This window comes from Alternaria ethzedia (genome assembly GCF_023757985.1).
Source record: "Alternaria ethzedia strain BMP 0044 chromosome Unknown scaffold_5, whole genome shotgun sequence".
Classification (NCBI taxonomy): domain Eukaryota; kingdom Fungi; phylum Ascomycota; class Dothideomycetes; order Pleosporales; family Pleosporaceae; genus Alternaria; species Alternaria ethzedia.
This window is the reverse complement of record NW_026056198.1, coordinates 20,880-47,563: the sequence shown is the minus strand read 5'-3', so window position 1 is coordinate 47,563 and position 26,684 is coordinate 20,880. Positions and strand designations below refer to the sequence as shown.

Genomic DNA, 26,684 nt, shown 5'->3' with positions numbered 1-26,684 from the left:
GTTTGGCGGTTTAATGCTTGTAGCAGAACACAGCGCTGGGCGTTGACGGTGTCAGCGTTGGCGATTATCGCCAACAGAAAAACCTTTGTCGTGTGATTCCGCGCGATATGTGCATTGTATCCAGGTAAGGCGATTGCTGATTGTCAGGCAAGGCTGCGACGTCCAGGATGTGGTGTTTGTTGGAGGTCGTGGGAGGGAATGAACAACCGAGGCGGCGCGCAGCGCGTACAATACTTGTCGCGAAGTCATGCGCCCGAAAGACTGCCCAGGTGCCCCAATCACTACCCGATTGGTGCCTAGGTTACCAAGCCATCAATTTGCCGGCGATCTGGCGGTACAGACTTCATTTCACGACTGTATACAAGATTTCATAGTTTGATATGGATATGAACGTCTACATCTATGCAACTGTTTCCCGTGACGCATGGCCAAATCCTGAGTCTTTCCTCGCGACCTTCTTGAGATCGTTCGCACTTGACTGCAAACGCGGCACAGGAGCGCTGTTCAGAAATTCGTCCTCGTTTGTCGCATTTGTTGCCCAAATCTTGCTAATGCTCAGATCGTAGGGCCCCGGTATACGGTCTATCAAGGATATGCCCACCGTCCTCACCTTCTGTGTCAACATCTCCCTCTGTGGCTCTACGACCTGCCCATGGTTCGTCCGCACGAACTCGTTCCACCTGATTAAAATGGTTTCCCACTCGCCAGGTGTCTTGGAGTGCAGCAGGTGCTGGTGGATGTCTGTAGGAACAATCGACTCGGTCTGCACATTGACAAAGTACTTGCGGCCGTCCGACTTGAACTGGATTGCGAGGAAGTTGTACATGCTCACGTCCCACAGGGACTTGCCAAAGATGGTGGAGCCTCGATCAAGTGTCCTCCATCCGGCATAGCCCGTTCTTTGGATGTGTGGCTGGTTGTGTGGCAGTTGTGTGGATATGGTGCCATGGAAGCGGACGTGGGGGGGTTCCGTCTGGGAGACAGGATGGTGGTCGAAGTTGACGGTGGAGAAGCCGCCGATGTCTTTGTCGCTCATGCGCTTGCATCGTTCCAGATCCTCAGCGTGGTCGAAGTGCATAAGCGGAAAGGGCTTGGACGGGGAGCGCAGGCCCTCGAGCTTGAGTGCTGCGCGTGTCAGTGGCGGCGCATGCACACATGCAGCTGCAGAGCTCACCGAAGTTGGAGAGGCGCTTGAACTCGTCCAGACTCCGCTTGACGAAGCCAGGCGCGAGGCACGCCGATGTTGGTCGCATGGCTGCGTGGGGTGTGTGCTCTTCCCAGGGGCCTCGATGAGCTCACAACGCAATCCATGGCACTGGGGTGTGAATGACGCCGCGGTAGTCTCGCCAGCCGCTAGCCGCTTTGGATGACCATTCCAAAAATCTGGGGACCACTGCATGTGCAAACACATGCCACCACCCTCCACTGCCCGGCGCGACGACTTCCCCTCATGATACCACAGCAGCCGACGCCCCGAACCTCCGACCCTTGACTTTGCGTGCGCCTTCCTCAACCCACGCCGCCACCAATCGCCACGCGCCTCCCCTGCCTCGATGCCACTGCAAGAAGCACCCAGACCTCGAGGCCTCCGAGACGCCACAACCCAGCCGCTGCAACCACTGCCCCCTTCGTCGCGAGAGCTGGGAGAAGTCACCCCTCCAAAACAGCCAGATGGGACACCGGTAGCTAAACAAGATGTCAAGTCTGGAAAGTCGTGGGCGCATTTTGTCGCCGGAGGGTAAGACTACAGTTCACACTGGACCACGCCTTGAGGACTAACATTGTCACAGCCTGGGTGGCATGGCCTCAGCAACCTTGACAGCCCCGCTCGATGTCCTCAAGACTCGGCTGCAATCCACCTTCTACCAGCAGCATCTTGCCGCAATGCGCACCGCCCGCGGCCTGCCCCCCATCGAGACCATGTCCTTCGGCCGCAGCTCGCTACTGCACATACGGGAAACTGGAGAGATATTATGGCAGGTCCCAAAGGCAGAGGGGTGGCGAGCTCTCTTCAAAGGACTGGGACCAAATCTCATCGGAGTAGTCCCCGCACGCGCAATCAACTTCTTTGCATACGGAAACGGCAAGCGTCTGATCAGCACACATTTCAACAATGGTCAAGAGGCAGCATGGGTACATCTGTGTAGTGCAGCAGCGGCTGGTATCGTGACTGGGACCGCTACGAATCCCATCTGGCTGGTCAAGACACGACTGCAACTGGACAAAAACACACACTCGGATGGCCGCGGGCGGCAATACAAGAACGCATTCGACTGCACCATGCAGACCATACGGAAGGAGGGTGTCCGTGGCTTATATCGCGGATTGACTGCAAGCTACTTGGGCGTTACCGAGAGCACATTACAGTGGATGCTTTACGAGCAAATGAAGCTGTCATTAGCACGGAGAGAAGAGCGCGTCATTGCTAGTGGCAGACCGCCAACCGTGTGGGACCAGACTGTAGCATGGACTGGCAAGCTGACTGCCGCTGGATCTGCCAAATTTGTCGCAGCGCTCATCACATATCCCCATGAGGTTGTGCGAACGCGTCTGCGGCAAGCACCAATGGAAGATGGCCGACAGAAGTACACTGGCCTCGTTCAGTGTTTTCGACTAATATGGAAGGAAGAGGGTATGGCAGCACTCTACGGCGGTCTGGTTCCTCACATGTTCCGTGTGGTACCTAGTGCCGCCATCATGTTTGGAACATATGAAGGTGTGCTCAAGTTCCTCGGAGAGAGCAGTAACATGTGATTACCAACGCCGGTATAGAGGTGGTGTAAACATGTATAGGACTGGATGCATACAAACGGCGTTATGAAAAGTTGGGATTTTGCGACGCATACACGGCGTCTTGTATCACCACTCTGCTCCTGCCGAGCATGTACTTGTATTATGTTAGAAAGATGGAAGAATATATGACGACATGAGATTTGCGCATAAAGAACGGAATTCGGCTTCCACTCGACCAAGTGCACTTGAACAGTATTCCTGACCAGAAAACCATCTAGTACTCTCTGCATTGGTCCTTGTAATTTGTAACTTGCTTGTGAGTGTGCAAGTTCAGCAGGGCACGGTGCGACCCGACCAATCGCACATGTACCTCACTAGCGCGAACTTCGCGCCCGAACATTGATCGACTTTGACATATTAAGCATCCTCATCGCGAACGCCCAACGCTCGCCCCGAGCATAAGCCAGCCCCCCGCAATGTCCTCACAAATGCCACTCCGGAGCATACGGATACCGGCGCTGCAACGACAATGTCTCTTCCTCCGCCACCAAACCCTCCTGCACGCCGCCCAACCCACCATAACCCACCCATCCTCCCGCCGCGCCTTCTCCAGCACCCCGTCACACCCAGCAAAGCACAGACAACTCGGACAAGATAAAGCGCAAGCCATAGCTGCAGCCCGATCCCAAATTTCGCCCTCACCAAATGTCAACTTTGAGCAAGCGCAAACCAACACAGATGCCATGGCGGAGGACATTGGTCTGCTGCAAAATACTATCGTGAGGGCGCCATTCTTGGACGTGTACAATGAATCGCCCGGCCTCGGAGGGGTCCTGAGATATTACTGGGAGATTGTCAAGCAAAAGGCAACAGGTCTCTACTCGTAAGTTGGACTTTCTTCGGGTTAGGACCGGGCCTGGGACATGAGGGGAGAAGCAGAAGAAGAAGAAGGACAACACATCCGAAATTAAAGTTGAAAGCGTATAGGACTAACCTAAACCCTTAGACGATACTACTACCGCGATTGCATCCAGAAGTCCGGCTGGACAAAATATCTACCCGTCGACCTCTTCCATAACACACAATACAAAGTCCTAGCCAAGAGATACTACCAGCACATCTACAGAAGCTTCGCCTCGTACGTCTCTCCCGAAAATTCATATGACATACTTTGCAAACACACTAACACAAACCAACCAACAGAGGCAACGTAACGCCCCTCAAGCAAGTATGCCTACCACCCCTCGTAAAGAAACTTAAGCAACGAATCGCCGCCCGCGGCAAGACGACCCTGAAATGGAACCTGCACGAATTCAAATCCGCGCGCGTAATGAGCCACCGCGCGTCGCCCTTGGGCGAGCAGACACCAGACACAGCGTACAGACAAGTCGTTGTACGCCTCGTATCCGTTCAATCCGTCGAACGGTCTACGCCGACATCGCCCAAAATTTCCAAGTCTCCCATATCTGCTGCTCGGCTACCCTGGGTCCCAGATGCTGCGCGCCAACGAGCGGAAAAGGCACGTCAACAGAGGCAAAAATCCGAGGATGAAGTGGAGACGGAGAAGCCGGTCGCCAAGAGTGACGAGGCGTTTATCGATAATGGAGTTAAGAAGACTGTAGTCGAGTATCTGGTGTTGCAGAAGAGAGTCATCAAGGGTACGGAGGAGGACTGGAAGGTCTGGGGCTTCACCGAGGCGTCCACGCCGAGTGTGCTTGCGAGAGAAGAGCTGTATTGGTCGCAGATGCTGAACGTACAGGCTGGTGGTGCTGTATAGTGTTGGTAGCTCTGGGGATAGACACGTTGTAACAATATTTGTACATGTGATGGACATCATGAGGGCATGTAATTGTGCCTAGAAACTTCAGACGTAGCCATGTATGATCTGGAAACCCAGCTCTGAAGCTGCAGATATGCGCTCCACTCTGAACCGGACATCACGTGGAGCATGCTACATGAAAAAAGTCCACTGTGTAGAGGAAGGTGGTCATGTCATTTGAGCTCTTGCCAGTAGCAATAACGATAATCCAGGTACACGCATTCATTCGGCGCCCAGCATTCCACTGCCGCGCATGTGCTCGAACCAGCCTCGTACTCCGCCCCTCTCTTCATCCTGGTATAGAGGCGTATGACGCAAGCTTACAAAAAGCTGTGCCGCTTTAGCCGTGCCACGGACGAGGGCAGCTGGCATATCGAGGAGGCACAAGGTAGTAGTCATGGACGACTAGAAACCGTGGACCTGATTTCTGATTAGACTGTGACTCGATGCTAAATCGTGCCGGGCTGTGACTCACCTTGATCGTCTTCGCATCGAGACCAAGTCCCTCCTTCTTGTCGGTCAAGAAGTCCTGGACGTCTTTGCGCTGATCGCCCTGGAGTTGGACGACTTCGCCCATCTCGGCGTCGCTTACAATGGTGCCATTGCAGGCAAACTTCTTTTTGATCACCTTGAGGATCTTCTTCTGGTCAAATTTCTTGGGGAGACCTTGGACAGTCGTCAAGGTCTTGCGGCCATTGCGCTCTAATGTCGTGTTAGCCTGGTGCGGCTAAAGAATAGCGTATGGCAGATGCGGGCCGTTATGGGCAGGAGCGAGGTGTGCGAATGGGTTGGGTGCGTGGTGAGGTTTTTGCATCAGTGGGCAAGGGCGGTGAGGGACCTACGTTGGATACGAATATGAATGTAGTCCTGCTGAGTCTGCTTGACCTGGCCGGTATCTTCATCCGCTTCCGCGAACGGGTCTATGAATATCGTGTCAGTAGCTGCCTGGTATGCGCCTCGAGGGTCACGACTTACCGAAGGTCTTGAGGTTCTCGATGGACATACGACAGTCGGTGAGCGCGCGTGTAGGTGGGGGGTAGTTGGGTATGGATGCTTTGGGTAGCGGCGATTTCTTGGGTGGGCTGGGAGTGGAGTTGGGGTGGTTTTGGGGTGGTGACAAGTCGGGAGGGTGCAAGTGAGGGTTCCAAGGTTTGTAGCGTAGAGCAGGCTGAGAGAAAGAGGTGGGGAATGCGGCGGGAGAGGAAGGCGAGCCCCGCCGTGGTCTGTGCGCGCCAAAAGGGTGATGCTTGCCGTTCAGGGCTCGGTACCGGATGCGAGGCTGGAGGTGCGAATGAGACAAGACGAGGGTAGCATGGGACACATGGGGCGTGCAAGTGATATGGGTATTACGAGCGAGCTGACATGTATTGTCGCTTGCTCGGCGAGGACGTCGAATTATACAATTACACGGTACCGTTGCTACCTGAGTACCGGCTACGCACCAACCTCTCCTACGGCGGCCTACGACGGCGGCGCAGCAGCAAACGCCTCCGTGCCAGATGCTTGGCCCGGCCTGATAGGTGGTGGGGGGAGGAATATTGACGAGTAGGTCTGTGGTACAGCATCAACACGAGATCTGTCGGAGCCAGGGCCGAACTTACAACGAGGAGCGACATGGCTGTGATCTGGTTAGCTGTCTGAGCAAGCACAACGGGAATCGGCACATACCAGACATGCCAACCTGGAAGTAGGCGGGTGTAGTCGACGTCTTCTTCTGCTCGGGGGTCTCAGCAAGCCACGACTGGATAGCGAATACTACAGCAACCCTGCGTCGAGTCAATTAGGGAACGTGGCACAAGATGGGGAAGCCTACCAGCCGATCATCCTGTGCAGCACGCGTGATGTCAGTCATGGAGTTTTGCGCGCATCTGGGTGTTGCCTACTTGTTCCGCGTGAAGATCTGGGACACGATATCAGCCGTGCAACATGGGATTGGGAGAGCAGCACTTACAGCAGCCATGGGCAGTGTGCTCGAGAGCGTGCTCGACATGTCGTTGTCGTCCTTGGCCTTCTCTGGCTCGGCATAGGGCACGACTGCAGGAGGAGGTGGGTTAGACACGTGATCAATGGCGTTGGGATGGACGGGTCGAGCCGTGGAACCCCTATGAGGGCGCGGTGCGGCATCACGTACTCAGGTCGGCGCGGCGCATGTCTTTTCTGGAGGCCATCGTGGAGCTGGCGGTCAGGTGTCGGGCAGGTGTAGGCAGGTGTGTGGGCGGGTGGAGATGGGTGGTGGAGGATAGGGTGCAGCACTCGGACTGGGCGGCGTGAGCGGCGGCTGTGTGTCTTGCTGGGCCGGCATGGCGCTGGCCCCCGTCGTAGTGCGTCGTAGCGTGGATCCCTGCTCGCTCTATCGTATTACCGGGTGATCGACTCCGCTGTTCGCAATCCAAGATAACCTCAGACATCACGTCAACCGTCGCTCCCTCGACACGCCTCGCTCTGTCCATCAGCCCCATCCGAGCCGCACCGCCGTCCCTCCTTTGCTGCCCGCGTGTGAGGCTCGCACATGCCGCCGCCCCATCGACGCGGTTCCTGACCTCGCAGCCCTCGTCGCTCGCTCCCTTGGCCCACCCACTGCATGCGCCTGATACAACGATGAAGCCGCTGTGTGTGCGATGACTTCTCGACCTGGCCCGGGGATTCACGAATCTCTACAGACTCGTGGCAGCGCCCTGCCTCCTCGGTCCCAGGTGCAGCGCCGGCCCTCGAAGCCCGCCCACACCCTCCTTCAGCCGGACTGCATCGACCCGGCCCTAGAGGACGACCGTCCACCGGCACACACTGCCCTCCACGATGCCGCGAGGCCGCCCCCGCGAGGACGCCCGCCGCTCTTCTACACCACCATCCCGACCCACGGCACCGAGCTGCCCCTGCACTCCTTTCCCTACCAGCCGGCCGCCAACCTGCCCCAGCCCCCACGCCCGGGCTCCCTGCACCTGAGAGACGCTTCGCACCAGCGTCGCATACTGCCCGGCGGCACCGGAGTCAAAGACGCGCCCAAACCCGGTGGGCCCGAAGTCGTCGTTCCACCCGTCCATTTTCCCGGTGGGAAGGCTGCCGATCTGTTTCCATGGACCGGCAACAACCCCGAGGACAACCTGTCCGAGGCGCTAGTCAAGGCAGGCGTCAGCAACAAGCCCCAGATCATGAACGAGTCCAATACCGCACGCCCCTCGCTCATCAACAACCTCAAGAACAAGTCGGGCCTCAGCACCCTGTCGACCCTGTTCGTCGCCGTGCTGGAGAAGCGACAGCAGACGGGCCGCCTCCAAACCCCAAACACCTTCAAGCCCCCGCCGCGATTGACCCTGCGAGACTCGACCCGCGAGCAGTGGCTGCACGACTTGGCCAACCCAACCATTGGCCTTCGCCGCCTCAGCCGCACCATACCGCACGGCCTCACTGGCAAAGTGCTGCTCGAACAATGTCTGAACAAGCACATTCCTCTGCCGAGAGCCCTGTGGCTGGCCAAATGCGTAGGTATCAACGAGCTGCGTGCGCATAAAAGAAAGGGCCAGGCCGGTACCGTGACATGGGGCAGAGGCTGGACCAGTTCGGTCGAGCAATTCATAGACGGCGTCATCAGTACCATTGGCCAGGGTGATTGGAAACCCCGCATCACCTACGCCCTCCAGCTTGCGACCCATCTCTACAAAGAGCATCTGCTCGACGACGACCACTTTCTCGACTGGATAGTCAATGGCTTGGATACCTGTCCCTCGGAACGCCTATTTATCTGGCTGCTGGTCGTTTCCATATCACACTACTGGACCGCTGTAACCTGCTGTCGACGCCGCGGCAAACGTCTCGCCGAGTCATTGCTCACCCAGCTCGACAAAATCTATCGACTTGAGGATCTGCGACCTTATATCGCCGTTTTGCAATACCTTGAAAACACCATTGTCCGCTTGCTCGCCACACGACCTGCTTGCCTGCTGCTTCCGACTGCGTGGGCCAGATATTGTCCCCTCTTGCGGAATCTCGCTGAAAGGAAGAATCATGCACATGTCATGCAAGCGATCCGGAGGCTCGAGCTGAGGAACGCTAGGCTCCTGCGATCGCCGAAGAAAGTTCCTTCGGCCTCACAGACACCGGCTGGCCGCGTCTATCGGGTACTGGACTCGGTAGACTACAGCAAGCCAGTGCGTATTGAGGACTTGTCCTGTGACTGCATGGAGATAATCGCCGACGCTCCACGCTTGATCGGTGTTCTCCTCCAGTGGGCATGTACTTATTACCGAGCAGGAGCACACAGGATCTATCTGGCGACGCGATTACTTCGTCGATGGAACCACCTCGGCGCGGACGTATATGACGGCATAGTTTCACACCTCCGCGACATGACGTGGGTTGCTACCGGCGATTCAAATATACTCTTCAAAATCGTTGCTGAACTGGTCCGTTCAAAGACTTTCGCTACTGGGCGCTACCTTCAGTGGCTTATTGCTACGGGATCTACAGGTCACAATACAGATCTGTCTTCAGTAAGTCATGCCCCACAAGTTCCATCTGTTGGTTCTAACTATTCGATAGCCGCAGTCCTGGCCGTTGCGTTTGATCACCGAGATACCCCTCAGTGGGCTACCGGACCAAATCCGTACATTGCGGAGCACACTCCTCCGTGGAACCTTACACTCCGCCGAATTGGAACAACGAGCTCTTGGCTACGCTGAGCACATGATATCTCAGACCTTACCTACCTTGTTTGGCATCTACAGTACCACAAATAAGCTCAACGACGAAGAGCTAGACAAGCTCAGTTCGACGATCAAGCTCGAACTGGGCATTTGGTTGCGTCAACACGTCGCTCAGTATGCCGAGGTTAGCGCGCAGTAAGTATTCTCGTAAATTAACCATGACTTCGCTTACATTATACAGCATACCCACGAAGGACTCCTCAGTCGAAGAAACCGCCGCGGTCTCTCTTCTAACGCCCTGGGACTTTCACACTGTAAGATCGTACCTTGAGCGATTCGGAGACCTTGCTATCCTTGCGGACATTGTCGGCGTCGCAACTACATCCTTGGACTCCAGTGTTCTTGCTTCTGCTGCGGACACGATCAACTACCACGCCAGAACCTTTCGTGCAATAGGTGCCTTTGACCCACTGTTTGCTAGAATTGCCACAAGATATGCCGCTCTACGAACTGTCCGACTCCCGGATCGCGAATTACTGCTTAGTCTTGCCAGTCTAGCTCGTACAGCACAAGCTGATGGCCAACTCCCCCAGCTCCTCAACTATGATTTGAGCCAACTGAACCAAAGGAACTCTCTTGTAGCCTGTTCACCAGCCTCCGACAACATGGGTGAGGTCATGCAAACAGGATCGTCTTCCAATGACGAGATTGAACGCATACTTTCGAGTGGTACCAGCATGGATCAACAGATGATGGGACGAGTACTGAGGAAGATCGTCAGCAACCTAGAGGAACATCTAGCCAAGGGCTCTTTCCACTTGAACAATCACCATGCATGGTTCCATCGGCTGCGCTGCTTCGATGAGCCGACCTTCGACATGGTCGTGAATGAATGGCTGCTTCTGAGCTTGATGGCTCAAAGGACTGATACCCTACGGGTAGCCTTGCCTACACTTGTTGGTTCAGGCTGTATTCCTTTGGCGTCCTTCCTTGATTCACTCAGAACTTGCATCGCAAAATTCAAGACCAATCCTTCTGAAGGTGGCCTCCAAACTGCTCTTAAAGGCATGATGATCACTCTGCCGTCTGACGCTCTAGTTCAGTCTTGTTCGCCGCAAGATGCATATCGATACCGCTTGGAGCAACGAAAGCTCTGCTTGGAAACCGAAGGGTGCTTTACGCAATGTGTTAGTGAGGTGATTGGGCTTGCTTCAACCATTACTTCTCAGAAGGCTCAGGGACAAGTCTCAGAGTTCCTACGCAGTAAGCCCATGCTGCATGTTCTGAAACATCGCATTGCCGGCGATCCAGGATGCTTGTCAAAGTTGAACAGGGATGCCTCGAGTCATTTGCTCAAGCCGTCGTTGGACAGCCTACTTGACCCCAAAGGTCACTTACGGTTGCCCGACAAGAGCCCCGAACAGCAGGTACTTGCAGTTTTTGCACTTACTAGCGAGTTGTCTTTACCAATCTGCCAAGCGACTATCGAGCAGCTGTTCTCATCTAGTGCAACCGCGCTGGGAGGCTCCGGTGAGGTACTTTCTGCTTCCCTCTTGAGTGCCATCAAGACAGCAGTGGAAGAGGATCAACCTTCAGGACTAGGGCTACTTGCGAGCTTGGACGCTGCTCTCACCGACCAAATACGACAGCACGCTGAACGCGAGATCTTGAATGCCTCTAGCTTTTTGTGTATGACATCCACCGTCAAAGTAGAGGAACCAGAGAAGGTCTCGCCCGCAGTAGTACAAAAATATCTCACTGTCATCGATCTGACTTCCAACAAGCGCGCGACATCTACGGAACAGATTGCGCTTCTCCAAGCCTTGGTCGAGAGGTTCAAAGGCATAAGTCAAGCTCTTGAAGACAACAGACTCTCTGTTCTAGAGATTTATGTTTGGTTGAACGCCCTACTTCGTCTGGTAGTATCTCATGCACCGGACATGTTGGCCGAGGCTACACATCCACATCAGACCGCTTTGATGAGTGCCATGGCTGCCTTGCTCATGCATCCGTCTTTGGAACTATATCCTACGATTACCGAACATGTCTTTGATGTCACTGTGTTCTTGGCCGATTACATAACGGATGACGTTCGGTTCCACGTTACTCGGTTGGAAGGAGCAAGGCTTGCAAGCGATGCGCGTTGTGTCTTCATCCTGGGAGTAACGGCTCCCGTCGACGGCTGGCTTGTTCTGGCCAAGCCCGTCAACACCCCTCTGGTCCAGGCATCGTCGCAACCACCGACACCAACGCCCCTTCAGAATCAGCCATCACCGTACCAGAGCCCGCAGGTACCTGCGAGTGGCTCTGCAACACCGCAACAACGCTATTTCCAACAGCAACAACAAAGACAACAGCAAATGCAAGCGGCTCAACAGGCTCAACAGATACGTGCGCAGCAGCAGTACCACCAGCACCCGCAGAACAAGATGCTGCCCGCACAACTCCAAAGAACCCCGTCAGGCCAGGCCTCACCCTCTCCACTGCAGCAAATGTCGCAAATGCAACAGATGCAGCAAATGCAACAGCGCGCCATGCAACCATCGCCCGTCTACTCGCAGCGTCCTACTCCTGCAGCGGGTCAAGGCCAATCTAGTAGCCAGAGCCAGATGATTGCGCAGGCGCCGGGCAAGCTTCAAATGAGGCAAGACCGGGAGATACGGCACTATCCTTTTGTACAGCCTAGGTGGGAAATTCTAGCCGAATCTTCTGGTAACCCGAATGGAAATGAGACTGCAATCAACTTAAGTCTCTTTGGTGCGCGGAAGGTGTAAGTACACAAGTATCATGCCACTTTTATTCTATGTTCAAGTTCTCTCGTGGGATAGAACACCTTCGTTTCGTTCATGTCGTTTTCTCACGTTCGCTTTTTGTCTCTTATGTTGTTGGACTTCACACTACCTTCACCTTTCAGTTCTAGAGCATGAAGCGAGGCGTTTTCCCGGGTTACTGCTATGATCTGCTCATGACATTGCATTACACCGGAGTTTTTTGCGGGACGGTTTTCATCTGCATATAGCGTTAAGGGACTATATAGGGTATTTTTTTTTGGCCATTCGCATTGCTGTGGCAGCCATACAGTAGGGCGTTGAGGTTGGAAAGACTTGAAGCATTGATGTTTTTTGTTTTTCTAAGATGCACCACACATATTGATTGGGTTCAAATATTTGATACATCTGGTTGTACCAGTACATGATGCTTTCACATGAATTGGTATGCTAACAATCCTGTCTGCTTCCAGACAAACATTTGCATGCCATTGTAACACACACAAGGTATGGATCTTGGGTATTAACATGTGAACAAGTCACAAACGTCGTCTTGTCCAGACTAGACGTTTTCCCTTGAGTTCAACGCGAATCCGATAACCACCAAATTAATGTAGCATGTACGGTAAGGTGGAACATGGGCCCCGTCTCGAGTGTTGCTGAACACGGTCACGACAGTATGGAAACGTCGAACTGACGTTGCCATGTGGCGACTACGTCGTTTCTGATGCAGTGCAGAAAGCAGGATGCGTACGTAGCGTGCAGATGTTACCAAATGCTCAGCCGAGCAATATCAGGTAGATGGATAACTCGTATCATCACCGTGCCTCGTCAAGTCTCGTTCTCAGTGTTGGGGCTGGAAGAGGGCTCAGCCTTGAGCTGGGCTGCTGCCCCGGGAGTCAAAACCTCTGATCCTTTCCCCTTCAGCGCAGCGAGCTCTTTTTTCAGTGCATCCATCTCTTGGTCCTTTCGGCTGATCAAGTCGTCCCGCTCTGATACCTCCTGTTTCAGCTGCTTGATGTATTCGATGGCGCTTTCAACTTTTGCCGCTTTGGAGTTGTTGGAGTTTTGGGCGTTTGTATCGGGGCTTTTGGCGTCTGGAATAGCACCAAGCTGCGGTGAAGGGAGAAGAGCCTGCATTTCTTGGAGGGCCATATTTATGCGATTTCGGCGGCCTTGCTCGGCGATCTTGTGAGATGTGCGTTTTGAAGTGAGGTTAGTGGAAAGTGATGTGGGGTAGACGACTCCGGGGACGGTGGTGCCATCAAGTATGTTCTGGTAGTTTGACTTGGATGCTAGGAGAAGGGCGTGGGTGTTGTCAGTTACCCCTGTTGCAAATTAGATTAGACAGCAAATCAGATACTGAGGGGTACTTACCACTTCCGCCGTCGGGTAGTAAAGGCTTTATGCTTGGTGAGATCTTGGGCCTCAATGCAGGGCTGACAAGACTCGAGCTAACGCTGTTCCTCTTCTTGGGGTTGCGCGCCAGTTTTGGGTCCTTCTTGCCATTAGTTATAGAGAAGGCTGGACTCGTTGGGGTAGACATGGCGTCCAGCATCGGACTAGGTCTGGCCGACATGGAGGCGCCTGGCGTGCTCAGAGGATTCAACTTGGGTGTCTTCCGCGCAGACATACGAGAGGCGTCACCATCACCATTCCGGATAGCTGTATCGATTCTTGATAGCCCTGGTCTGTCTAGTGATGCCTCTGGTAGGGTGAGATCCTCCAGCATTGGTGGTGCTTCTTGGGAGCCACTGACATCGGGCGAAGGTTGTATCCGCATGAGAGATGCAGGAGTGGCCGGAGTGCCGTTCTGGCTGCTGCGCTGGGCCATCATGGCAGGGGAAGCTGTTGAAGAAGTAGGCTTCGGCGGCGGTCGCATCTCCGACAGCATAGGCTCAGGAGATATAGAATCGGTTTCTGAGCTTTCACGAGTCCTTGGCACATCCAGACCGTTGGCAGACGGGCGTGTCAGTCGCGCATCCTGCATGAGTTCGGTCACCTCCTTGGGTGGAATGAGAGAGGACACAGTTGCTTTCCGCCTGTTAGGTTTAACGATAGGGGACTGTCGTACACGGCCGTTGCCGTTTGTGCGCGGCGCATTCCTTTTGTTGGTACTCCGTAGACTCCTGCGTCCTTGTTCCTGTGGCACCAGGGCAGGTTCCCCTAGCATGTCCATATCCACATCGATGGGCGAGTGGCCTGTCGAGCTCCCGGATGTTGTGTGCTGCGACTGGTGGTGCACATGCTGTTGGCTCTGGGCATTCAAGGCAGGGGATGTAAGAGGGCTGAAGTAGGCTCCGGGCATTGTGAAGTCGGGAATCTGGAAGCGCGCATCGTGGGGCGTCACGGCAGGCGAAACTAGTGGGGTGAAAGTCTATACGGGTCAGTGGGATTCTGTGGTAGTGTCCGAGTCCAACATACCGCATCGTCCTTGCGCATATGGTATCTCTGGTCGAACAGCGACTGGTGGTGATCTGATTGTTGGAGATAGCGATGGGGGTCGCCATGCATTTCTATGCTATTTGGCGTGGGCGGAACACCCTGGTGTGGGCGGTAAATCTGGTCCTGGGCCTGGGTGAAAGACGGGGTGCCAGCCTGGCTGTACTGGGCCATGCCATAGTCGAAGAAAGTGTTGGCTGACTGGGACAAGCCATGGCCAGGCAGATTCTGGGCGTGCTGTCTGGCGTTGGGGCCATGATGGTGGTCCTGGGGAAGTTGCGGGGGAAACTGGCCCTGGAGATGGTGGACATTGAGCGACTCGGTCAGATCGGCGAGTTGGCTCCCATTAGAGGCGGGTCCTTCGTGATTGTACCCATCGATGCTGAAGTGCAGGTCAAGATTGTCGAAGTCGATGAATTCAGCGCCGGCAAAGTCTTCAGCGGGCGGGTCCATTTGGAAGTGCTCGGCAGCACTCCACGACTGCGCAGTCGAGCTGTTCATGTCGTCGGCGCGGGACCCTGGGCGGAGGGGAGAGAGAAAATTGGCGTTGCGAAGATGGGCGGGTGGGGCTGCGCGGGATTGGGACCGGGTTGCTGCGTCTGCTTCGCATGTGCGTCGGCTCAAGTTCGCGTCTGGCGAGGGTGCAGCGGGCTGCGACTCGGGCGTCGCTCTCTCCAGCGGATACTGAAGAGAGTGTCGTCGGGGTCAGGACGAGGCACTGCACGAGAAGAGGCCGGGTGGTAGGCCCCCACGGTGATTTGATAAGACTGGGCTGGGGGGGCAGTTCGCCCGCGCACGTCGAATGCAGCGCGGGCTATAGCCCACTGCGGCTTGCAAAACCTGGCCTCGCGTCCTCAGCCTATTATCAGGTGCCGTGCCAGCACCCAGCAACTAGCCCACATGACATTCAGCCTTGGCCCGGTCGTCGAGTTGGGTGCATGGTGTTGACCAGCGGCTCACAGATGACTTGACTCGCGCGCGTGGGATGCACACCACACACATACATAGACAAGAGAACAGCTACTGCGCAATGCCCTCGTCATTCACTTGATTCGACTGCTGGGCCGCGCTTCAGGGTCTGCGAAGCTGCAGCCATGGATTGCATACAAGACTAGTCGGCCAATAGTGCCGGTCCCGCACTCCACCGGGGGAGGCGTAGGCGAGGACAGCTGCCCTTTGCATTCGTTCCTTGTTGACTTGCGTCCCATGCCAGTGCATGGTGCATTGGACATGGCTGCGCTGCCTCGTCCTGCAGCTGCACGTGAAGGCGTCTGGTTGGGCGAAGCCATGTTTGTTATACGGCAGGCTGATTGGGCTGTAGCGCGACTGACTACGGTTGTTTGCCGGTGGAGCGCGCCATGTCGATGCGCCTTGTTAATCTCGTTTGCCCTAGCATGTAGCCACCTACCCCTTCCAGCAAGTTCCCGCCTGTCCAGATGGCCTCGTTTCTACGGCGACATGTCGAGGCTGGCTATGACAAGCACTGGTCACATGTGGGAATGTCAAAGACGACGACAGTGAATTATGAGAGTGCTTTTGTCTCGTGATTGTAGAACCTAAAAAGCCGCCGTGACCGACCAAAAGAAAATGCAGAAATCCCCGCTGCGCTGCAAACATCAACTGCAGCGAGCTCCGCATCCGAGTAATTTACACATTGCTGAAAAGTACATGGCCCGTCTGGTGGCCTCGCTCCCAGGACGACTGCGCGAGACTGGGCCACTCCGGGTCCTTGGGTATTAATCAACTTCCTCCTAAAGGGTAAAAGAAAACAGGCTCTGCCGTAAAAGGGCCCCGCAGAACGCCGGTAAAGGACATGACCACCTGCATCTTCTTCGTCGTTTACATTACGATGCAGCAGCCGTTGCTCTGTTGTGGCGCGTAGGGGTCGTCGCGCTTGTCAATCTGGGCGTGCGTTAGTCGAGTGAGCCGAACAGCTTGGGCGCGAGTACTGACCGTTCCCCATCGTGACGGTACCATCCAATCTTTGGGTTCTTTATCCGTGAATGCAATGAGACTGCGGGTGCCTGTTAGCCGTCTTGTTCGTCGGGGCACGGCGACTTGGTCCTAAACGTACTCTAACGCGGCTTCCGATACGGGTATCCTGCGGCGCTCGAGGTCCTCGCGCAGGCGCTGGTTGAGTTCGGTCAGACGTCGCAGCTTGAGCTCGGCCATGCTCTGCTTCTTGCTCTTGCCGTCGCCGCCCGTCCGTATCTCGTAGGGTGCTTGAGCCATCATGACGGGCATGGGGCGCGTGTGAGTATTATGGGGGTGCGAGGGGCGTTGGGGTTGATGGTATTATGGGGGGTGCGTCGTGGTGCGACGTGACTTGGGCGTGTCGGGCGTGCGGCGCGGACAGGGTGAGCTGGTGAAGGGAGAGTAAGGAGCGAAGGACGGCCAGCCGGGTGAGCCTGCCGCCGAGTATCAGCGCGAGAGCAAGGCTGCTGCGAGGGCGTTGACGACGAGTTGCTGAGATGGGCGACAGGTGAAGCACGGGAACCAGGAGAGGTGGTTGGAAGATGAGGGCCCTCCCCTTGATGGGTCTGTTCGTCGGGCCCCAACGCTTGCGGTATAGCGCCATATTGGGTTTAACGAGCGCTTTGTCCTCGCCCGCCGCCACAGCCAATCTCTCGCCATCGTGTCGTCGACCCAAGAGGAATCCCGTGACTCGAGGTGCGCGTTGCATGCGACAGAGTGACTGCCTGCGACCGCACCGTAGCCGTGATTCACTCAGACGCCCCAGCGCGCCTCCGACGTCTGGCAGCCGCGTGCATCTGCGGGGAGTCGGGCGCGAACCTGCCGGCGCCTGGGAATACCTCGCCCGCTCGCTTACTAAGGCCTACCACAACCATTTTGCAGACCTGACTCCGTCGCCGTGTGAGACCCGCCCACCCATATCTCAACCCCAAGCCCTCCGCTGCGTCGCCTGCCTGCTACAAAGCCCATCCGACTCGTGCAGTTGGATCCGCGACCTCAACTTGCCCAGCATGGCGCCTCCACCGCACTCCAAGCCGGAGAACACACTGTGCGCCCCGCCTCGAACAAGCCCTCTAGGCCGCACCACCACTGACACGCTCCAGGAAACGTGCCCAAGAACTCATCGGAGTCGAGCAGCAGCAGGCTGCCCTCCAGCTACTCCACGAACATGTCACCTCGAAGCGCACCCGCAACAGCCCCATCGCCTCGCTCGAGCCTGTCATGATCCTCTTTGTCGAGCTCTGTGTCGACCTACGCAAGGGCAAGCTGGCCAAGGACGGTCTCTACCAGTACAAGAACACCGCCCAGAACACCAACGTTGGCACCATCGAGGTAGGACACCCGCCCAAGGCGTTGTCGTCGGCTGGCACTAACCCGCCATAGACTGTCTTCAAGCGCTTCATCGAACTCGCCGAGCAAAAGGTCACCGAGGCCCAGGCCAAGGCAGACGAGGTTCAGTCCTCGCTCGAGCCCTCTGACGACAAGAACGTCGACGATCTAGAGGCCACCGAGACGCCCGAGTCGATCCTCCTCTCCACCGTCTCTGGCGAGCAATCGCGCGACCGCACCGACCGTGCCATTGTAACACCATGGCTCAAGTTCCTGTGGGAGACCTACCGAACCGTCCTGGACATCTTCAAGAACAACGCCCGCCTCGAGCTCATGTACCAGTCGACCGCCCACCAGGCCTTCCAGTTCTGCTCCAAGTACGCCCGCAAGACCGAGTTCCGTCGTCTCTGTGAGCTGCTCCGCAACCATTTGCAGAATGCCGCCAAGTTCTCCTCTCAGATGCACGCTATCAACCTGTCTGATCCAGACACCCTACAGCGCCATCTAGACACCCGCTTCCAGCAGCTGAACGTGGCCGTTGAGCTTGAGCTGTGGCAGGAGGCCTTCCGCAGCGTCGAGGACATCCACACACTGCTCAGCTTGAGCAAGCGCCCAGCCAAGAACATCATGATGGCCAACTACTTCGAGAAGCTTACTCGCATCTTCTTGGTCAGCGAGAACTACCTCTTCCACGCTGCCGCCTACAGTCGATACTACAACCTCCTTCGCCAGTCCGCTGCAGCCGTTGCATCTGGCCAGAGCCCCAAGAAGGATAACCCTGCTGTCACGGAAGCCGACATGACCAAGGCTGCTTCTTTTGTACTCCTCTCTGCTCTCGCCATCCCTGTCATCAGCACTTCCCGCTCCCGCGGTGCTCTCGTTGACGTTGACGAGGCAAGGAAGAACAAGAATTCACGCCTCACCAACTTACTCGGCATGTCCCAGGCTCCCACCCGTGCCATTCTCTTCAAGGATGCTCTCAGCAAGGGTCTGCTCAAGCGTGCCCGCCCTGAAATTCGCGATCTTTACAATATCCTCGAGGTCGATTTCCATCCCCTCTCCATTTGCAAGAAGATCTCCCCAATCTTGTCTCAGATTGGTGCTGATGAGGGAATGGAAAAGTACGTTGGCCCGCTCCAGCAGGTCATCCTTACCCGCCTGTTCCAGCAACTGTCTCAAGTCTACGATTCTGTTGAGATCAAGTTCGTGCTTGGCCTCGCCCAGTTCCCTGAGCCGTTCCACGTCAGCGCCGGTACCATTGAGAAGTTTATCATGAACGGATGCAAGAAGGGAGACCTTGCCATCCGCACCGACCATGCTACTGGTGTGCTCACCTTCGATTCTGACGTCTTCTCCTCGGCTAAAGCTATGCACCCCGGTTCAGGTGCCGGATCAGCCGAAACTGAGTCTCGCTCTGTTCAGCGTCTGCAGAGCACCCCAGCTGAGATTGTCCGATCTCAGCTCACTCGTCTCGCTAAATCACTCTTTGTCACTTGCCAATACGTCGATCCTTCGTTCAACTCGGAACGGCAGCGCAATAAGGAGGCCGCTCTTGCACGAGCCAAGGAAGGCGCCGAGAAGGAGCATCAAGAGATACTCACCCGCCGCGACATTATCTCCCAAAAGAAGGAGGCTGCGCTCAAGGCTCAACAGGCCAAGGAGAATGAAGAGCAGACCAAGAGGCTCATTCGCCAACAACAGATCAAGGATGAGGAAGCTCGACGCCTGGCCGAAGAGCAGAAGCAACGTGCTGAACAGCGCATCAAAGCTGAACAGAAGCGCATCCAACGTGAGGAGATGGAGAAGCAAATCAAAGAGCTCAAGGCGACTACCAAGGTCGACATTGAGCTTCCTGAGGATCTTGACGATCTCGATTCCCAGAGAATACGCTTCTTGAAGCTTCAAGCTCTTGAGAGGGAGAAGAGCCAGCTCGGCGAGCAACTCCGCATTGCCGGCAAGCGTATCGATCATTTGGAGCGAGCCTACCGCAAGGAAGAGATTAAGCATCTCAAGACTGACTACGAGAAGCAGCAGGAAGAAGATCTCGCAGCATATGAGAAGGCCAAGGCTGAGGAACTGAAAGAGTCAGAAGAGAGGCACAAGGCAGACGTCGAACTCAAGCATCGTCTGTCAAGGCTGGTTTCCCCATACCAGACCTTCGTCAAGACCGTCAAGGAACAACGCAAGGCTGAGTTCGAGAAGCGACAGAAGATTGCACAGAAGGAGCTCGAGAGCAAGAAGGCCGCACGTGTCAAGGAGGTCAAGGAGCGTATCGCTAGGGAGAAGAAGGAACGCGAGGAGGCCGAACGTCGCCAGCGAGAGGAGGAAGAGCGCGAGCGGGAGGAAGCGGAGGCCAAGGCCAAAGCTGATGAGGAGAAGCGCGCGAGATTGGCGGAGATTAAGGCACAGAGGGAGGAAGAGCGAGCGTCAGTAGTACCCGTGGATCTCCACAACCATACACTAACAATTTGCAGTGCCGCTATGGAGCAAGCGCGTCTTCAAGCTCAGCGCGAGGAAGAGGCCATGGCCAAGCGGAAAGCTGGTGCCGGTGCCGCCCGTGCTGTTCCGGACCGAACGTTCTCTCGCGAGCCAGCTGCGGAGTCTTCTTCGGCTTCTGGCCCACCAAAGATCGCCCTCCCTGGCGGCAAGCCCAGCTGGCGAGAGCGTGAGGCCATGAAGGCCGCGGGACAAACTCCTCCCCCTGCCAGCTCATCTCCAGCGCCCGCACCGGCAGCTGCTTCACCAGCTCCTGAGACCGAAGCCCCCAAGAGGAGCGGGTACGTCCCACCAGCACTCCGCCAGGGAGGCGCTCCTGGGGGTGGATGGCGCGAGCGTGAGGCTAGCGGCAGCGGTCGCGCGCCTCCTGCCCGTGCCGAGCGTCCTGAGCGCACCGAGTCTCCTGTTACTGGTGGCCGATTCGAGGCTGCTCGCGGAGGAGACCGATGGGGTTCGGACAGGAAGGCATCGCCTGCCAACGCCGGTGGCTATGTCGCCCCTGGTGTCCGCAGCAGTGCACCAGCCCGTGAGGGTGACGGCGAGCGTGAGTCTAGGCCTCCTGCGCAAGCACCGGCTGGTGGGAAGTACGTCCCTCGTCATTTGAGGGACAGGCAGTAGAGTACGACATTAAAAGCAAGGCGTTCGTTTCCTCTCTACGCTTCCTACGATTGACGACATGATCAACTGCGGGTATAGGAAGGACATGATAGCGTAGGGGAGTTTGTGCTTCTTCTTAGAGCTGGGCGGTAAGGAACCTGCGCCTACGGTATGTAGTCTTCTTCATAAATGCATTTCCGATTGTTCCAGAGTTTGGGTCCGCGTCTTGTTTGCTCATGACATGTGTGTTGAGTGGTTATGCCATCAGCAAGGTATGTTCCTATTCGAGAGGCCACCCTCTAGACGTTAGCTTGGATCCTGCGTATCAACCTCAGCAACGACACTACTCATCCACATATGTCCATCTGCAATCATCTCTACACCTGGCATTGATCAATTCCATCTCAAGAACGACCCTACACACACGACAGACATGCAGCATATTCACGCCATCCACAGAACACAATATACACTTCCCCGACCTGTAAAATGTCCTCGATTGCGCAAGGATACATAACTTTATTTGATATTGATGTGTTCAATATTCGTGCTTGCTTCTACCATAGAGCGGCAGAACATTCCGTCGAGAATGTGTAACGACATGGACTGAGGAAGCTAGAAGTGAATAGAAACGGTGAACAATGTCAATGCCTGTTCCTACAGCTAGCGCCCGCCGAGATGCGAATTTGGATGTATATGTATACTGTCATCTGTATGAGGGCTGAGAGCATCATAACTCTCGCAGCGAACGCGCAGAGACAGTTGTAATGTTTGGGGTGGGGCGAAAACGTAGTACTAGACCATCACCAACCATCGTTATAGGCCGCAAAGTCAACATCGAAGCCATCTTGCCCTCTACATTATCCCTCCTCCAACCCCACACGCCACAAGACGACTCGCATGATATCAAGAATTGACTTTGTAAACTTATCATTTCGCTACCTCATCCCAGAGAGCCCCAGCCTTGTACAAGCCAAGCCAATAGGGTCAAATCCGCTCATCTTTTATCTATACATAACTCAATTCCTTTCAATGTCCATTTGGTTAACCAGTAACAAACATCGCAAATGAGCCAGCCCATGGTTCGAGTTCCGCACACTGGCGAGCCAAGAGGAGACCGAAAAGAGGGGAACAAAACAACGCTTTGGTGGCGTACCGAGATATTCCGTTTGAACCGAGAACACCGCCGCGCCGCTGATGGAACAAAGAAAACAGGTACAAAGAAAACAGAACTCCAAGGTGATGCGATAACATGCACGTGTCGCGCGTAGCAAGAGCAATAACGCCGAGCAAATGGGAAGAAGCACAGAGCGCTTTGCGCGAGCGCGTGGTTCGCGCCGCTGATTATGACACGAAAGTCAGCGACATGTTTTCGGTGAGTAAAACGACCGACGGGTGTTTTCCTGCGTTTTTTCCTTCCTTTTTGTTCCTATGGCGTCTCGCCTTTTGCATGCTCGTGGTGGCATCGTAAAGCTTGGCCTGCTCCGCCAACCCCCAATATGACTTACAAGCGGATCCTGCGTTGCTCGATGTTCAAGCACAATTTTGTGATGTATTCCAAGTATCCAAAAGCACATGGTGGGTAGCCATCGGATAGCAATATGTGTAATTCCGCATCAATGGCAAATGCAAACATCTAGCCACCCTTGCGATCCGCAGCATTGACGGGCAGTGGCTCCCCCGATGCCTTCTGGTCCGACGCCCTTGTCTTCTTGTTCTTTCCCTTCTTACGGGGTTGCTGTTGTTGCCAAGAGTTGGGACTGTTCCCCGCTGCATTCGACTTGTTCATCCTCTCGTTGCTTGAAATGCTCTTCTGCTGCTGCCCGTTGCGGTTCTCCTTGGTGTTACCATTTGGTGCACCTGTGAGCGACGCACGCCGATGTTGCTGATTGTTTGACTTCGCCTGCGACTTGTGACCGTTGTTACCATTGACAAGCTTGCTCGACTCAGGCGACCTATTGGCGGTAGGGGAAGGCGTACGCGTCTCAAATACGGGAGACAGCAGTGGTATGGTTGCAGATTTGATCTCTTGAGGGTGTGCTCGCTGCGCGTTTGAAGTTTCCAGGGGAGGCAGACCGTTAGTGTAAGTCGGGGTACCCCACTGGTGAGGAACAGTGCGAGTTGGTGAGATGTCGTCGCTACGGTCGCTTTGATGGCCATTTGTGGTCTCGTAATTCACCCAGCCTTCACTAAACGTGGGAAATGATGGCTGGCCTTCGCCAGGGAGGGTCAAGCCGTTTGTCTCCATCGGTGGGTTGCCATTCATGGAGCCATTAACAATGGGAGGCCCCATGTTTTGCACTGCTTTCTGTCTCTCCATCTCTTGGAGAACCAGTTGCTGACGTGCTTGGAGTTGCTGGATCTGATGTATGGCCTGGTCATTTGCGTAGAGCCCAAGTGAAGCTTGAGATGGCATATCCGGTGGTACAGTTTCGACCGTGTCGCTCCTGTGACGAGGCTGGCTTGGAAATGAGCCATTGACAATGACTGGACCGTTGTCGACAGGTGGACGGACGGAGTCGATACGTGATTTCCGCAGCTCAGGGGTGGCCACCTCATTCGGCTGACTCACGCCAGTAGAGTAGCTTCGCATATGTCCGAGCGGAGAAGGAGACCGTGTCACTCGACGTAACGCAGTGTTCAGGAGCGGCTGCGTGATCTCTGGCGATACGCGTCGGCGACGCTGAGCCAGTTCGCTAAATGACGGAATCAATGGGACAGAGTACTCTTGTCGCGGGCGTACTTGTGGCTCAACATAATAGCCAACATATTCCTTAGGCGAACTGGTATCGGAAGATGGAATCGACTCCGGCTGTGATAGATTTGGTTTTGTGGGAATATCCGACGTCATCTGCGGCCTCAAGAGATCCTGCGAAGATCGTGCGATAGGATAGCCAGCAAAGCTTCCAGAATCAACGAGTTGGGGTACGGGTGGATATCCCACGATGATAGGCTGTTGTCCCGCACTGCGAGGAGGCTGCGAATGCGAACGAAGGGAACTTGTTTCGCTCGCATTCGAAGCGCGATGCACTCCTCGGTGTACACCAGGTATGCTGTTGCTCAAAGATGGCGAAGAAGGATTGGTTCGAGACCCATCTTGGGAGCCAGTGGGATCCGATTGGGGAGCAGTAAAAAAGCCAGGATAATGGTATAGGAAGCCCTGAGGAAGAGCGCTTGGCGGTATCCCACGCTCAGCCAAACGAGGACTTTGTCGACCATTCACATAGGGCGACTTCTGCGGCGATCCGTTTGTGCTGTTAGACGCTCTGCCCTGCGCTTGTGCTTGGGCAACGGCGTGAGCGTGCATCTGCGCGGCTCGCACTTGATGTGCTTGCTGAGCGTGTTGCTGAGCAGCAAGCTGAGCACGTAGAGAGTTCGATTGCATTTCCAACATCTGGTACTGTTGATACAGCTGGTCATGTAGCTGGTCATGAATTCCTCGGGGAAAGTTGAAGTATTCTGGACCAGCACTCGCTGGAATAGGTGGACTATGCAGAAACGGTGGTCGGCCCTGACCGTAGTTGGAGCTGCCGGAAGATCGTCTACTGCCTCCATGCTGGCCTTTTAGGTTGAAGCCGCCTCTACCTCCTCTCGAATTCGGGCCACCTCGTCCGTTCCGGTTCGGAACGCTGGAGGTAATGATGGCTTTCTGGGATTGCGGCTTCTTGAAGATCGCGTTAGACTTCTCTTCTGGCGGATACTCAAATTGCTCGCAAGCTTTGTCAAGCTGCTGGCCATCTGCAAGGAGGTCGAAAGCGCGGCGGAGCTCCAGGTGTATGCCCCGCCATGCATAATCGTCCGCGGAATTTCCAAGGTTTCGATCGGTATTGAAAGGCTCCTCTACACAGAGGCGATTGACACCTTCCTTCTGGCCACCGCCAGGATGCCACCCCTTCTCCTCTCTCGGTATCCGTTTGCCTTGACGTACTGATATCGTTTCTTTCTCATAGTCGATTTCGTGACCATAAAGACGGAAGAAATGGAATAGCAACTGGCCCAAGCTTTCCTTATTGTCATCTCCGTAGCCTCTCAATCTGTCGACGTCGTCGGCGAAACTCGATAATGAAGGCTGGCCGGTTGTCTCGTCTAACGCTCGATCGGGAAGGTCATGCAGGGTAGGGAGGACCGGTGGATCCCGGGTCTGGAGGAAATTGAGGATCAAGCATATCCATGTATACGAGCTAATTGTGCCACCAATGCCTGAGCGATGTTAGATTAGGAGGAGACGGGTATGCGGCAGACTGACCAGCATCGTTGAGGATCCGGCGCTTTGTCCAGTGCTTGATTATCATAGCGAGCGGTCGAACACGATCGTCGAGCTGGATGTATGTCTTGATCATGCGCGTGTTCTCGATTGCGGCGACGTTGTTCACATTGATGTCGCAGGAGATTTGCAGCTCAGGGTCCCAAACTTTTACAATCCGCACTTTGGCTGCTGGTATGCATACCACACGTTCCATGCCGTCTAGGGAGATTAGTCTAAGTCAAGCTGAATCATGGTAGCAACGTACGTTTGTCCAAGGCCTCAGCCAGGGGGTGCATTTCTTCGAGCCTTTTCATGGGCGTTTGAATGCAAATGTCGACTGTCCATGTTAGTGCGGGCCTTTTGATGCGGGTTGGAACATACCATCGCTTTCGGAAGTCCACAACATGTTGCCAGAGGAGCCAAAGACGTGGACCATGATCTTGGTGCCTGGGAACTCGGTTTCGAGTATGCCCTGCATCTTCTTTATGAAGCGTTCTCGGATGTGGGTGTCTTCCTGTTTCGGCTCTAACCGGTCGTATAGCTCTCGCATGTCTCCGCTCAACTTGTCATCCTCGTGGGGATCCAGACTCTTCTTGGGCTCCTCTTGGGCTCTTTCGAGTATCTCGTCTGATTGGTAGGGCATGCGTCTCCGGCCCAGCATACCGACGTTGGTCTCGAATCTGCACTTGAATGGGCGCGCGGGTCTCAGCGTGGGCATGGTGCCGTTTGCTTCGGACGAGACGGAGCGTGGCGAATGGCTGCCCAGTCCGCCGTTTGGCGACGGGGAGCGTGAGCGCGTTGTGTATTTGCGGGCGACCTGCAGGGGCGTCGAGGGGACGGAGTTGGAGTGCTGCGAGACGATGGACGGGCGCTGGGCGCGCGTCTGGGCGCCCGCCTCTTCCCGTTTGCTCGACATATTTGGCAGACGGTTTGATGTCATCGTGGGCGCGCTGGTGGGCACGCTACGCTGTGTAGCCTTATTCCCATCTGTGGTATTGTTGTGCGCCTGGGCCGTCTTGACGGGAGGCTTCTTGGAGAGGGTGCGGCCTGAGTCCCGCTGGGGCGGCGGGCTCAGCGAGTGGGGAGACACAATTACGGCGGGGAAGGGCGTGTGCGAGGCGGATGGATGCACTTCGTCGATACGCGCGAGCTGCAGGAAGGGGTGCAGCAGCAGCTGGGGCGGCACGTGGGCGTAGTGGATGTGCGGGTGCAGTGGGTGTCGAGGGAGCGGCAGGGGGGAGTAGGCGGGGGCAGCGAGGGCGGGCGAGGAGGGTTTGGTCCGGCGAGGGTCGGAATGAATGAGCTGGGGATGTTGGAGGTAGAGATATTGTGGGTTGTTGTGGCGGCGGTCGCTCATAAACTTTAGTGGGCGCTCACTGGCTATGGCAATGGCGGTGCTCGCGGAGGGGCGGCGGCGGCTCGGGGGCTAGGGCCGTGGGCGGGAGCAGAGAGAGATGCTTCCAGAGCAGGTGAAGGCAGAGGGCTGGAGCAGAGGAGCCCGCGGTGAGGGCGTACTCGGAATTCGGCGTCGTGAGAGGGTGGTGCGTGAACCCCTGCCGTGAGAGCCTGGTCCGCACTCGTCGCTGCGAAGGTGCTAGGGATCCGGCGTCGACTGTGGTTCCGCCGGTCAGCGCTAAACA

The 26,684-nt window shown here is 55.7% G+C and overlaps 9 protein-coding genes across 9 annotated transcripts; 4 read left to right on the top strand and 5 right to left on the bottom strand.

Moving 5' to 3' along the window:
* Positions 1–400: 400 nt before the first annotated feature.
* J4E87_002745 (uncharacterized protein) lies at positions 401–1,253 on the bottom strand (the record flags this gene model as incomplete). Its single annotated transcript, XM_049374380.1, has 2 exons — positions 401–1,125; positions 1,175–1,253. The coding sequence occupies 2 exons, from the start codon at positions 1,251–1,253 to the stop codon at positions 401–403; spliced, it is 804 nt and encodes a 267-aa protein (XP_049235371.1).
* Positions 1,254–1,553: 300 nt separating this feature from the next.
* On the top strand, positions 1,554–2,754 carry J4E87_002744 (uncharacterized protein; the record flags this gene model as incomplete). The annotated part of the gene is made up of 2 exons (XM_049374379.1): positions 1,554–1,738; positions 1,791–2,754. 2 exons carry the CDS (start codon positions 1,554–1,556, stop codon positions 2,752–2,754), a joined length of 1,149 nt encoding a protein of 382 aa, XP_049235370.1.
* A 455-nt stretch (positions 2,755–3,209) lies between these two features.
* On the top strand, positions 3,210–4,510 carry J4E87_002743 (uncharacterized protein; the record flags this gene model as incomplete). The annotated part of the gene is made up of 3 exons (XM_049374378.1): positions 3,210–3,616; positions 3,740–3,871; positions 3,937–4,510. The coding sequence occupies 3 exons, from the start codon at positions 3,210–3,212 to the stop codon at positions 4,508–4,510; spliced, it is 1,113 nt and encodes a 370-aa protein (XP_049235369.1).
* A 264-nt stretch (positions 4,511–4,774) lies between these two features.
* Positions 4,775–6,702, bottom strand: J4E87_002742 (uncharacterized protein; the record flags this gene model as incomplete). The annotated part of the gene is made up of 11 exons (XM_049374377.1): positions 4,775–4,957; positions 5,028–5,254; positions 5,395–5,472; positions 5,528–5,634; positions 6,018–6,103; positions 6,154–6,170; positions 6,221–6,318; positions 6,366–6,377; positions 6,436–6,452; positions 6,504–6,586; positions 6,684–6,702. 11 exons carry the CDS (start codon positions 6,700–6,702, stop codon positions 4,775–4,777), a joined length of 927 nt encoding a protein of 308 aa, XP_049235368.1.
* Positions 6,703–7,170: 468 nt separating this feature from the next.
* On the top strand, positions 7,171–11,966 carry J4E87_002741 (uncharacterized protein; the record flags this gene model as incomplete). The annotated part of the gene is made up of 3 exons (XM_049374376.1): positions 7,171–9,039; positions 9,089–9,387; positions 9,434–11,966. The coding sequence occupies 3 exons, from the start codon at positions 7,171–7,173 to the stop codon at positions 11,964–11,966; spliced, it is 4,701 nt and encodes a 1,566-aa protein (XP_049235367.1).
* An 825-nt stretch (positions 11,967–12,791) lies between these two features.
* J4E87_002740 (uncharacterized protein) lies at positions 12,792–14,903 on the bottom strand (the record flags this gene model as incomplete). The annotated part of the gene is made up of 3 exons (XM_049374375.1): positions 12,792–13,288; positions 13,338–14,337; positions 14,385–14,903. The coding sequence occupies 3 exons, from the start codon at positions 14,901–14,903 to the stop codon at positions 12,792–12,794; spliced, it is 2,016 nt and encodes a 671-aa protein (XP_049235366.1).
* Positions 14,904–16,241: 1,338 nt separating this feature from the next.
* GNG1 (Guanine nucleotide-binding protein subunit gamma) lies at positions 16,242–16,646 on the bottom strand (the record flags this gene model as incomplete). Its single annotated transcript, XM_049374374.1, has 3 exons — positions 16,242–16,304; positions 16,356–16,416; positions 16,477–16,646. The coding sequence occupies 3 exons, from the start codon at positions 16,644–16,646 to the stop codon at positions 16,242–16,244; spliced, it is 294 nt and encodes a 97-aa protein (XP_049235365.1).
* A 740-nt stretch (positions 16,647–17,386) lies between these two features.
* On the top strand, positions 17,387–20,819 carry TIF32 (eukaryotic translation initiation factor 3 subunit A; the record flags this gene model as incomplete). The annotated part of the gene is made up of 4 exons (XM_049374373.1): positions 17,387–17,424; positions 17,480–17,708; positions 17,760–20,131; positions 20,180–20,819. 4 exons carry the CDS (start codon positions 17,387–17,389, stop codon positions 20,817–20,819), a joined length of 3,279 nt encoding a protein of 1,092 aa, XP_049235364.1.
* A 1,615-nt stretch (positions 20,820–22,434) lies between these two features.
* Positions 22,435–26,401, bottom strand: J4E87_002737 (uncharacterized protein; the record flags this gene model as incomplete). Its single annotated transcript, XM_049374372.1, has 4 exons — positions 22,435–24,998; positions 25,045–25,263; positions 25,310–25,381; positions 25,426–26,401. 4 exons carry the CDS (start codon positions 26,399–26,401, stop codon positions 22,435–22,437), a joined length of 3,831 nt encoding a protein of 1,276 aa, XP_049235363.1.
* Positions 26,402–26,684: the final 283 nt, after the last annotated feature.